Consider the following 13,205-nt stretch of genomic DNA (forward strand, 5'->3'; position numbering starts at 1 on the left):
CCTCCTAATTGCCGGTCAGGAATGCTTACCCTAACACCAAACTGACAATCTCTGGATAGCAGCGCTCATTTTATACGAAGCCATAAGTTAAATACTGTATTATACCATAGAGAAACAATAGCGTAAGTAGATATCCCATGGATTATAGGACGTTTATGTCGCAACTTTTACTGTTATCAAGCCGATATTCCACGTAGCTCTTTCCCGTGAAGCTGTGTGACTCGTGTAGTCTCTCATAGTTCATACACTCTCTCCCCAACAAAACAGTAAAAATCGACAATAATCAACTGTAATCGGCTTGAGATAACAGTAAAAGTTGTGACATAAACATCCTATACCATGGGATATCTACTTACGCTATTGTTTCTCTATGATTATACAAAGAAGATAAAAAATAATGTATCTCTAAACTGAGCTATTCATTAAGCAACACTATGAACAACGATTGAGTAAGTTGTACCTTATTGTTGAGGTGGTTGTTGAGGTCTGCAGGCGGAGGTGGGAGAGGGGCGGCATGGGGCTGGATGATGCGGTCGCAGCTGGCCAGCCGCGGCACCCCGTCAAGGTCGACCGTCTCCTTCACCTGTGGCGGCGAGGGTGGGGGCGGCAACTCCTCCTCGCCGCTGTACCGAGTCTTCTGCAAGCAACCAAATCGCTTGAGTCAAAATTCACAAGAATCGCTAATATTTGGGATTAGACAAATCATTTGAATGAAAATTACAGATGAATCTGTAATCTGTAACCAAATCACTCGATACAGAATCGAGAAGAGTCTCCAATGTTCGAGGTAAGGCTCAACTCACACTTATGCGACTCAGGTCGAGAAGAGACTAAGGTCTCTTCTGGTGACGTCGGGGAGACTAGAATCAAATGGTCTGAGTGTCACCATTTGGAAACACATGCTGCGTCGAGAAGAGACTAGAGTCGCAGTCTCTTCTCTACTTGAGTCGCGTATGTGTGAGTTAAGCCTAAGTGGTACAGTCGACATCACTGTCCAAACTTCGCACGTCATTGGAAATGAAAAAGTCACTCTTCTCTATCAACCAAATAACTGAAATCAGAATCGAGAAGAGACTCTTCTATTTGAGGTGGAAAAATATTAGGATGGTAGGAGCCTTTTTGAGAAAGTGAATAGTAATGACAGTGATATCAGGGTAGTTTATATTAACAGCGGAATTTTGTTCGCATAACAATTCGTTCGTACAATTGGTGAAATGACACTTGCGGTTATAAGAAACACTCATGAATCAGAAAACTCAGTAATTTGTTATTTTGATTCTATTTCTACAAAATTCTCAGACAAAGAAGAGATTTAAATTTTCAATATCAGGTTATACAATAGCATATATAAAATAGGTAAGATAGCAATAACCTTATCACGTTCTAATAAAATATTATTTGCATAGATCTGATGTTGCCTATGACGTAGATTTGTTCATTTCAGTTAAAAAATTGATTCAGTAACACAATTACCAAGCATACAATTAATTATTTATTTACAAGAAGAAGGCAGACATATAGTATTGAAAACGAACAAACTTTTATCTTGAATATTAATTTACGTTCAAATAAGTGGAGATTCTAAATACTGGTGGATGATTACAATCTTCACTGAAAATATTTTGAACCTTCGTAAATAAACTTATCAAATCACGTTCTCAACAAATATTAATCACATATATTCAATGTTGCCAATGACGTAGATTCACCCATTTTAGTGTACAGAATTAATCTAGTAATACAATGAGCATGCCTACAATTCAATTATATTTACAAGAATAGGGCAGGCATATAGCATTAAAAACGAACAAACTTTTGCAAGTATCAATTCAAGTCCAACTAAGTGAAGACCAGAAATAGAAATTTACGTCCAAATAAGTGACGATTCTGATAATTAGTGGATGATAATAATCTTCACAGAAAATATTGTTCTCAAGTCATAACTAGTTTTAGTTTAGTCCACTGTTGACAGCTCAGAGGCAGCACTAAACAGAGCTTTCGCGTGACTTGGGCTAATATTAATGGGAAAGTTCTGTTTGAACGAATAAGTGACATTTGCACTTGTCAGTTACACTATGAATAGAATTATGTTGAGAGGAATTTGCTCTTCTTAAGTGAGTGGTTGATGTTATACGTTCAAATGATATTACTCCCAATGAATAAACGACAAACTTTGATGGTTGTATCTCATAATAATGCGTTTTCTTCTGCTACACATATGTAACCAATGTCATTATGTAATAAAACAAATACCGTTATTATTTGATGAAAGCATGTAACCGTGACATTAACTCGCAGTTGGAGGTCAAAAAAGAGTCTGAACTAATGAATCTGTACCTCATTGACCTCAAACAGATACTATTCGAGATGCCATATCAACTCAAACTGATCGATAACTGTTATTAGCGGAGTTTCTAGAGCATCACTATAATATGGGTCATAGCGGACAGAATCAACGCAAACAGTGCCATGTAATAATTCAGCTTGTGATTCCCTTGACGGTTTCCTTGCTCATGTAGCCACTCTGTCGCCTCCATATCGCCTTCTCATTCCAGCCAACCTCATTTGCTCACACCTCGCCTTGCAATCTCGCATCATTCATTAACTGTCCACAGTGATTTGCATAGCACATGATTGAACACACAATTCATACAGTTATACTGATCGTATTATCGAATTGACAGATCGATATTTGGAGTACATGAGATTCTGTTTGAAGTGAACTGATCTCAGTTCATATGAGGTCTCAATAGCTCAACATTCAAAGGTAAAATGTAATATGAATACAGAATAAATATATTAGAAAAACTTTTCAGAACCAAACTTCTTCTTGCATCATGAGACACTATTTGACAGTCTCAGGAAGCCTGCCATTATACTTCCTGATATTCTCAGGAAGTAATACAGTTGTCAGTGGAGAGAAATGCAGAATTTATGACCTATTTATTGTTTGAATGTAGAAGGCTGTTATTTACCAGCACTTCATAACACTAGAACATTTATCTCTTTCCTGTATAGGGCTACTTGTAATAGAAATAGAAAGAAAAATAAAAATCTCAGTACCCTTTTTGAATTATTTAATCACAACATGTTTCAACATTGATGCCATTCAATGGCATGAAACATGTTGTGATTAAATAATTCTAAAAGGGTACTGAGATTTTTATTTTTCTTTCTATTTTCACTAGAACATTAGTTATTTGGAAAGTGATCATGTTCACCCCAACTCAAGCAACTGTAGTCCAAGCAATGAATGCTTAAAAGAGAGTATAGAAGAAAAATTAAAAACGTCGACGACGGTTAAAATTCATGACAAGTAAAATTGGACTGGAAAATGTATGCCTCTAGGCAGTCGGTTACGAGGACGGGACCTGGAACTATCTACAGCAGATAATCGGGCCCGGCTCTACCCCTCTGTTCCGAGACACCAATTTCCTGGTTCAGTGAGTTGCAAATATTATATATTATTCATCTTTTTTATTGAAGGCAACTCCTGTAATTATTCTCTTGTTTGTTTTAAAAAAGTTTCTTAATATTATTTCATTTAAGTTTCCAGTTTCATTTTGAGCTACAATTAAATTAAATCAATTACTTATTTCTCCAAAATATAATCTGTTTTTTGTTTATTCTTTTAAAATATGGTTCCTTTCTCATGAGTTATAGAGTTAGATCAATTCAACCTCTCGCAAGCCAAGCGAGCGATTCCCCCATCATAAATTGTTACCATAATACCAGCTCATTACCATAATGTCTAGCTAATTTTATTAGTCAACTTTGAATTAATTGATCATTCTCACAACCCTAAATTACCAGCTCAATACCATACATAACATAACCACAATTACCACATTACTTAATTCCCCCATTACAGGGGTGAACCCATATTCTTGTTGGTTATATTAGTTATATAAGCATGATTGGTTATTGATGAATGAAATTGCTCTGCTTATTAATGAAAATGAGAGAATCTGTAAACACATGAGAGCCACACACTATCAAAATCACCACAATATGAACATTATGAAAGGAAGTTTCTTAGAAGTCTTTTATATTTGAAGGAGAAAATCCTATGAAACTGTGTACTTCTTGAAAAGTAATAAACTCATAGAAAAATATTGAGGAGCTCTTATTGCAGAAGTTGAAGCAGAACAGGAATAGCGAGTTTAAGTTTGTAGCTTACGTAAGCCAGAAACTTCCCAACTTTTTCAGCTACACAAAGAGAAGTCTGTTAGTTGATTTTGAGAAGAACAAGAAGGAGCTGGAATCATATTATGAAGATATGAGTTTGTGAGTATGAGTGCGTGATGATATGGCGGGAACTGAAAATATCGGAGAGACTGAATTTATATTTTCTCCATACTTTTCGAGTCGGCTCATTCAATTTGTTGTACTTTCCCAATAATAGAAATTTTTAAGGATAATCTTTGGTAGGTTTTATCAACAAGAACTTCTTATTCATCTAATACATTGAGACTTTGGATTAATGCTTTTGGTGGTAACTATGCGGTTTGATCATTTGGCGGATAATTTTAGTGATTTTCTTAATTAGTTTATACATAAATAATAATAATATGATATTTTTATAACATCTCTACATACAATTCACATTTATATGACACTTGAATTTTTCTTGGGGTGTCAACTTAGATGATTTAATAGGCATTGACTACTCTGGTTTTCGTAGTGGACAGCTGGTTTCCATTGGTTTCGGTTCATCACTTGTCGCCATTTTGATGTCTCTTTTGGCTAAACAACGGTAAGTTGGCTTTTAACATTAGAAGTTATTTATTCTCTTGTTTCACTAATAAGAAAGGTGTTAAAGATGGTTTCTAAATTTTTTATTTCTTTATTTTCAGGTGTTGTTATTCGAAGTGGATACTCGTCTGCTAATTAAGTATATTGTTGGCGTTCGTCTGGTACGTATATCTTGTCAGGTAGGCCAATGACGTTTAATCAAAATATTATTGTTTATATCCTTATCGCTTAGTGTCTCGATAATACGGCTTGAGATTAGAAATATTTTCCCACCAAGTTAAATTTGGTTTGCTTTCTGTCCGGTTGTTATTTATAGATGAGGCTGTCCTGATGATGATTTATCTTTCATAAATATAAAACCCCGGTATCTTGTATACCTTTTCAAACAATTCTTAGCTTCCTTAATAGTAATATATTTCAGTCCATTCTTTTTCCAATCATCTTGTAGTCTTAATGCATTTTTCCTCTCACTTTCATTTAGTATTCTCGGTTTCAGTTCGTTATAAATTAGTAGGCTCACAACAATAAACATTTTTATAATATAACCTTTCCCATCCTCAATGATAGATTCTTTTAATAACAACAACATAATATCTTCTATCATACCTACAACGCAGTCCTTTATCCATATCACAGCCATAACAAATAGTATACAATATATCAGAACATTTATCATTTCTTTAACAATATAATCTCTCAACATGTAATAGTCAGGTACTTTCACTCTCTTATTATAATTTCTTATTTCTTTTAATCTTATTAAACACTTTCCATCCTTATCAACCTCCATAAATAGTCCACTTTATTATTATCATCCATGCATGTTTCAATCGTAGTTTTCCTTTCAGTTCCGTTTTTATCCCTGTATGAATCCATATTAGTCCTTCCAGTAGCTCCAGTTTCATTCCATTTATTATGTCCATTTTGCCGGTCACATCGCTGATCTTCTGCTTTAAAGCGAATGTGCCGCGGATGCATGCCGTCGATCTCCGGTCCTCCATCCTGGTTTTGGTCCGGTGTCCTCCTCGGGCGTTTGAAACGTGCATGCGGCCGGTATCGTCGCGCGCGGTACTTCTTTTTCTTCCGCCTGACTTTCCGCCTCCGGGCCTTGCGGTGCATGCCTCTTTTCTCCTGTAGTCGGTCATGCAGTCGGTCGTCCGGTGTCTGCCTCGGGCGTTTCCGTCTCCGGGGCCTTGCGGTGGGCGTTCCTCCGATCCCGCATGTTGTCCTCCCGGTACTCACTGGTGTCTTCCTTCCCGTCCTTGGTGTGCCTCGGTGGGGTCGATTGATGCGCGGGTGTAGGCTCGGTGCGCGGATGCATAGTGGCGGTCTCTTGAGGCGCGGGTGTGGCATTCAAAACGGGTTGATCGCATGTTTGCTCCATATTGCATAACTCCTGTACTATAACCTGGTGCTCCTCGGTGGCGGGTTGCTCTTCCTGCGGTGATGGTTCTTCAGTGGGGAATATAAGGCTCAAGAGGGATTGATGTTTACGGCTGGTTTTAATTTCATGGTGGGCAGCGATTTTTGATGGTAGGCTGTCTTGTATTGTTATATTGGGGGTATCATATATCCATGTAGTTTTAGAAGCATTTATTTCTGGATTTGGTGGTGGGTTATTTGCATGTTGATTTTGGGTTGACTTTGTTGTATGTGTTACTGTGTAAGATGTATTTGTCCGGTTATGATTTTGATGTGTTTCACCTTGGTTCTTGTGACCTCCATCTCGTTTGTAATTATTCCCATTTAAGCGATCTCTGCCATCATAATATGCTCCTCTATCTTGTTGTTTACTATTGTAATATTGAGATCTATTTCTAGAATTATTTTCAAATGATTGACCTCTGCTAATATTTTCGGGGGTATTTTTGATATCGAGTGTTTGCTCCGACATTTGACATTTGATTCTCACCATTATAATTTTTCCTGAAGCTATTGCTATTATGATGAAAAGAATGATTGGAGTTTCTTGTGCGATTGTTTACCTGACTAGATTTGGAAGTAACGGATTGGATACAGTGTAAATGTTCCATTAATTCTTTGCAACTGGTAATTGAGGATACTGCTAGTGTCATACGAACGTTGAAAGGAAGCTTTTTTGATAATATGTGGACCAGTGATGAATCAGCTAGAGATTCGTCTAACTGATAGTTTCTCTTCATCAAATCTGTTATAAAATCAGTGTAGGATTGTCCATTTCTGCTATTGTAAGTGCATAAAATAATTTCTGACAATGCATCCATCTGTTTACATTTACTCCAATACTGTTGCAGGAACTGGGAGATGAAGTCCTCCAGGCTGTTGATATCTCGCATCCGGCTCTGGAAAAACATCAGCGGCTCGCCGAGTAGTAGACTGGATAATTGGAAACGCCACATTAACCAAGAGGTGGGTGTCAGTTCTTGAACGGCTCTTATTTGGTCCACAAATGGTTTGGGTTGCATGTGACGGTAGGAATTATCAAATTTTCCAAGATTTTGGAAAGGTTGAGTGCTATTTACTGGTTCAATCGGTATATAATGTATTCTGCTGGCTGGAATATTTTCCATGGATGTCGCTAGTCTGGAGACTCTTTCCTCACTTGCGGTCCATTTATCATCTATAGTTTTTATGTTCTCATTCACTTCGCCATATAATGTGGTTATCTTTAGTTGTTGTCCGACTACGGCATTTTCTAATACATCGCATCTCTCACCTGATTTCGCGCCCTCCCCGGTTAAGTTCGCTATACCTGTCAGCACGTCACTTTGTTCTTTAGTTATTATTTCCATTCTATTGACATTTTCACCCATCTTCGATTCTATCCCGCATTTATTTTCTAATACCTTTTCCGTTGTAGCTTCTATGATAGTGGTACCTCTCTCCTCACCTAATACGTCTACCTGCTCCTCAATTTCTTTAGGCGCTTCATTCAGCTGATCGTTTAGCTGACACGCAACATCATCAATATGGTTTTCTAGGTCGTTTATGGCCGTAGATTGCTTGTCTATTTTAATGTCTCCTATGTTTTTTATCCTTTCTTGTAGGACCTTGGTATTTTCCTCCAATTGATCCAGGATGGCTTTAGTAGCTTTAGCTTGTCCTGCTAAAATTTGACTGCATAGGAGTTTGCATTCGTTTATGAAATCTTTCGTCATGAAATTGGTAGTATAACCGACTGAAGAATCTAATGTGGTGTTGCGCTTTTCTAGGTTGATGGATGCGGATGATGGCTGGCTAACCACATCGGTTGGCGACTGGTTCATGGTGACGATATTATGGAATACTTCAAACAAGTTGCCAAGTGTACTACCAAATTACCGGAATATTAAAATGAATTCAGTGATAGTGCTTATTCTGGATAAAATTGTGTGGTGTTAAAAATTTCAAGTGTCATGTACATATATTACGAAAAGACCTTCGAGTGATACAGGTATGACTTCTGATATAGATAGATTGTAAACACTAATATAGTTCTCAAAATTTTAGGTAGGGTTTTATCTTCCTTACTAGTAGCTATGCGATTATATTTCAAATAATCTATACCCCTGGTCAGCATACAATATCTAGATTCAAAAAATCAAAATCAAAATTTTACTATAGACTTTTATGGAAATTCCATCCAATTTTCTCTATTATGAGAATTATGTTATCAAACTCGTGTGATACAGTTTGTCTGTATTTATGCAGCTTGAAAAAATTTAATTTGAAGAGCAACTCAATTATTTTAGCCAGAACTTATAATAGATTATCAGATATATCTTGTTGAATCAACTTCAGATTATACTTCTTGCAGTTTTCAGTTTTATCAATAATTTTATGAATCATTGATAGTGAGATTGAGTAGGTAAGCTTTTCATCACGCCCCACGTTGGGCGCCATATTATGTGAAATGGTGCTTCCTGAGGGGTTATCTCTTATGATAGAGTCCCACGTTGTGAAGCCATATTATCTGAAGTTGTTAATTGTAAATCCTTCACAGATAATACGATGTTTCTGATATTTATAAGAGCAGTCTCTAAATTCCCTCTTTTGCGAATAAATTCACAAAAAATTAAGGCCGTCCGGCTCGCAAAATTACTGGGTTCAAACCTCAGCTCTAGCTCAGTGGTAGAAACATGAATATTCCAAATATAAGTAATCACCATAAGGTTCAATGACCAGGGATTGATAATTCTTACCGCTGCTTCTATGAAATTCTTGAAGAATACCAGTAAGGAAATTAAAAGAATATTTGATGACTGATTATCAGTAACCATGTACCACTAGAGAATAATCAGGACCAACTATAGTTGTTTCTAGTTGATTCTTAAAACGCTCGTCGTGAATACAAGTATTCACCAATATACCCCTTCAAAATTCCTTAGAACTTACAACGCCAGTTCTTGAAGCTCTCTGGATCCTTATATGATATAACTGGAACCTTATTAATATAATTTCTTAATATACTTGTTCTGGCTGATAAAATGAATATCATCAAAGGATGATAAATATTGAGTGCTCTGAATAAGGTTAATATTACTCGATTCAATAATTTTAAGTGCTGCTAAATATTTGTTGGTATTAAAACAGCTCAAACTGTATATCACGAGATGAACTAGGATAAAATAAACTTCTACGATTTGTATGCTGACATAAAACACAAAATATATTCCCACAAAAAAGATGTGCATAAGATATTCGATAAATCTATAATTCACTTAAATAATCTATTCCTAAAATCTGAATAATTATCACAGGCTTTGCCAATATTCACAATAGTGAGTTTCAAATTCATAAATATATTATATTTAATGCTGATATTTAGACTTCCAGTCAATACAAAATTCTGCAGATAAAAACCTGTTCGGTCTATAAGTTTGATATGATATACTTTGTTCAATTAACAAAATTATAATTTAATAAATTAATATTCAAACATGAGATCTCAGGGCTTTTAATATGAGTTCGGGCTGTGCATGGAAGTAAGCTTCCTACATATAATAAATAAATTTATAAAAGGTTCTTATGAACTATGTGATATTGTTCAACACGTGGTGACTTTTTATTTTAATTTAAATTAATTGGAATAGCGCTTTTTTGTTAATTAATTACCCCCACTGGACGTAGAAAAAACGAGCTCGTTGGACTTATCACTCACTGAACGGAAGTTCTAGATGTTCTCGTGGATTGAATTAATTATTTCCAATAATTAATTGGGTAGGCTCCTTTTCGTCACTGCTGGGCTAACGCGTGATCCAGATTTTTATAAGTATCTTTCGAATTAAAGCTATTTTTATGGGAATCTTTACAATTACGAACTCTTTGACAGCACTGAGTTCACATATAATTGAACATTAATACAAATACTTACATTAAAAAGGGCCTGGCTTAATAGTTTTAAAATTTTAAAAGGAAGAAGAAAAAAACCCTAAACTCCATGTGCATCCTCTCCGGTCGGAATCTTAAGCCAGAAGAAGGAGGTTTTTAGAAAAATTTGCCTCTTCCTAGAATAATTCTGTAAGCTACTCTCTGATTGGCCTTCAATTTAATAGACTCAATACAATTGGTTGCCTTGGGAATCAGGGCTTCCTCAGCTTTATAATAGAAAAAATTAAATAAAAGAAGTTTTTATACAAATATATGGAGTGTTTATCTTAAATTGAATTCATAAATAAATCGTAACATACGATTTTAATAGATAATACATTTAGTTTTTATATGAGTTTTGTATACTCTTGATTTATCATGCTTTTTTGGATTATAATAAATATTTATACAGAAATAATAGTTGTTTGTAAGTCTACACATCGACTTCCTTTAGTATACATAATATATCCTTTATGAGTGAATTTTATATGATTCAACCGGTCATATGGGTTGATCGAATAATCAGCTGATTCGTTCAGTATTGATTCTGATAATTATCGATTTATCCAAGATCGACTAATTCTTTTCAAAATGCAAACAAGTAACTCTAACCTCAATGTTCATGCATTTTATTTTTTTTTCATAATCCGCCAATAATAAGTAAGCCGCTTTATAACTTTTTGATCTTACCAATGGGTTCTCATAATTATTAAATCACAATTATACATGTTTTCTTATCATTTGTTGATAATGCTATTACTCCTAATCGCTAATAATACTTGATTTGAGTTGTTTTATCCTTTGACTAGGTCTAACCTTCTTTCCAATTTTATAGTTCTATTATATTTCATTAGTTCATTTTAAAATATTTGGTGGTTTTAAATTACCACGTGACAATATGAAATAGGTAAGATAGCAATAACCTTATCACGTTCTAATAAAATATTATTTGCATAGATCTGATGTTGCCTATGACGTAGATTTGCTCATTTCAGTTTAAAAAATTGATTCAGTAACATTATTACTAAGCATACAATTAATTATCTATTTACAAGAAGAGGGCAGACATATAGTATTAAAAACGAACAAACTTTCATCTTGAATATTAATTTACGTCCAAATAAGTGGAGATTCTAAATACTGGTGGATAATTACAATCTTCACAGAAAATATTTTGAACCTTCGTAAATAAACTTATCAAATCACGTTCTCAACAAATATTATACACATATATTCAACATTGCCAATGACGTAGATTCTCCCATTTTAGTATAGAGAATTAATCTAGTAATACAATGAGCATGCCTACAATACAATTATATTCACAAGCATAGGGCAGGCATATAGCATTGAAAAACTTTAATGCATTTAAAACTTTTATAGCATTGAACAAACTTTTGAAAGTATTAATTCAAGTCCAAATAAGTGAAAACCAGAAATAGAAATTTACGTCCAAATAAGTGACGATTCTGATAATTAGTGGATGATAATAATATTCACAGAAAATATTGTCTCAACTCATAACTAGTTTTAGTTTTGTCTACTGTTGACAGCTCATGGCAGCACTAAACAGAGCTTTCGCGTGACTCGGGCTAATATTAATGGGAAAGTTCTGTTTGAACGGATAAGTGACATTTGCACTTGTCAGTTACACTACGAATAGAATTATGTTGAAAGGAATTTGCTCTTCTTAAGTGAGTGGTTGATGTTATACGTTCAAATGATATTACTCCCAATGAATAAACGACAAACTTTGATGGTTGTATCTCATAATAATGCGTTTTCTTCTGCTACACATATGTAACCAATGTCATTATATAATAAAACAAATACCGTTATTTGATGAAAGCATGTAACCGTGACATTAACTAGGAGTTGGAGGTCAAAAAAGAGTCTGAACTAATGAATCTGTACCTCAATGACCTCAAACAGATACTATTCGAGTTCCCATATCAACTCAAACTGATCGATAACTGTTATTAGCGAAGTTTCTAGAGCATCACTATAATATGGGTCATAGCGGACAGAATCAACGCAAACAGTGCCATGTAATAATTCAGCTTGTGATTCCCTTGACGGTTTCCTTGCTCATGTAACCACTCTGTCGCCTCCATATCGCCTTCTCATTCCAGCCAACCTCATTTGCTCACACCTCGCCTTGCAATCTCGCATCATTCATTAACTGTCCACAGTGATTTGCATAGCACATGATTGAACACACAATTCATACAGTTATACTGATCTTATTATCGAATTGACAGATCGATTTTTGGAGTACATAGGCTTCTGTTTGAAGTGAACTGATCTCAGTTCATATGAGGTCTCAATAGCTCAACATTCAAAGGTAAAATGAAAAAATAATACAGAATAAATATATTAGAAAAACTTTTCAGAACCAAACTTCTTCTTGCATCTTGAGACACTATTTGACAGTCTCAGGAAGCTTGCCATTATAATAATTTCCTGATATTCTCAGGAAGTAATACAGTTGTCAGCAGAGAGAAATGAAGAATTTATGACCTGTTTGAATGTAGAGGGCTGTTATTTACCAGCACTTCATACTACTAGAACATTTATCTCTTTTCTGTATAGGGCTACTTGTAATAAAAATAGAAATAAAAATAAAAATCTCAGTACAATTTTTGAATTATTTGATCACAACATGTTTCATGCCATTGAATGGCATCAATCATAAAACATGTTGTGATTAAATAATTCAAAAAGGTTACTGAGATTTTCATTTTTCTTTCTATTTTCACTAGAACATTAGTTATTTGGAAAGTGATCATGTTCACCCCAACTCAAGCAACTGTAGTCCAAGCAATGAATGTTCAAAAGAGGGTAAAGAAGGAACATTTTGGAAGACAATCTTTGACCCCGCAGCTCTGTTTAGGGTAGTAAGAAGGAGAACATACCAAAAGTCCCCACCCTACCTCTTCTACTAAGGGGATGGGATTGTTCAAAGGTACCATTTTTCGGTTTCTCGCATACAACACGAGATCTACTATATGTATCTTACGGACATAAGTGTTAAATTAAACAAAATTAAAGCTTACATAATTTCCTACAATATTCATCTCACAACTTTTTCTATATCTTATCTGGGTTTCGAGAAATCCGCT

General features: G+C 35.1%; 1 protein-coding gene across 16 annotated transcripts in view; it reads right to left on the reverse strand.

Annotated features, from left to right (window-relative positions):
* Positions 1 to 13,205, reverse strand: part of LOC111052229 (disks large 1 tumor suppressor protein) — a 748,988-nt gene that overhangs the window by 264,161 nt on the left and 471,622 nt on the right. For all 16 annotated transcript variants that reach the window (XM_039432558.1, XM_039432554.1, XM_039432544.1 and 13 more), the window contains one exon: positions 461 to 637. In XM_039432558.1, the coding sequence (XP_039288492.1) occupies positions 461 to 637 (177 nt within the window). The remainder of the gene's footprint in view (positions 1 to 460; positions 638 to 13,205) is intronic.

The sequence above is a fragment of the Nilaparvata lugens genome, chromosome 1 (assembly GCF_014356525.2).
Source record: "Nilaparvata lugens isolate BPH chromosome 1, ASM1435652v1, whole genome shotgun sequence".
Classification (NCBI taxonomy): Eukaryota; Metazoa; Arthropoda; class Insecta; order Hemiptera; family Delphacidae; genus Nilaparvata; species Nilaparvata lugens.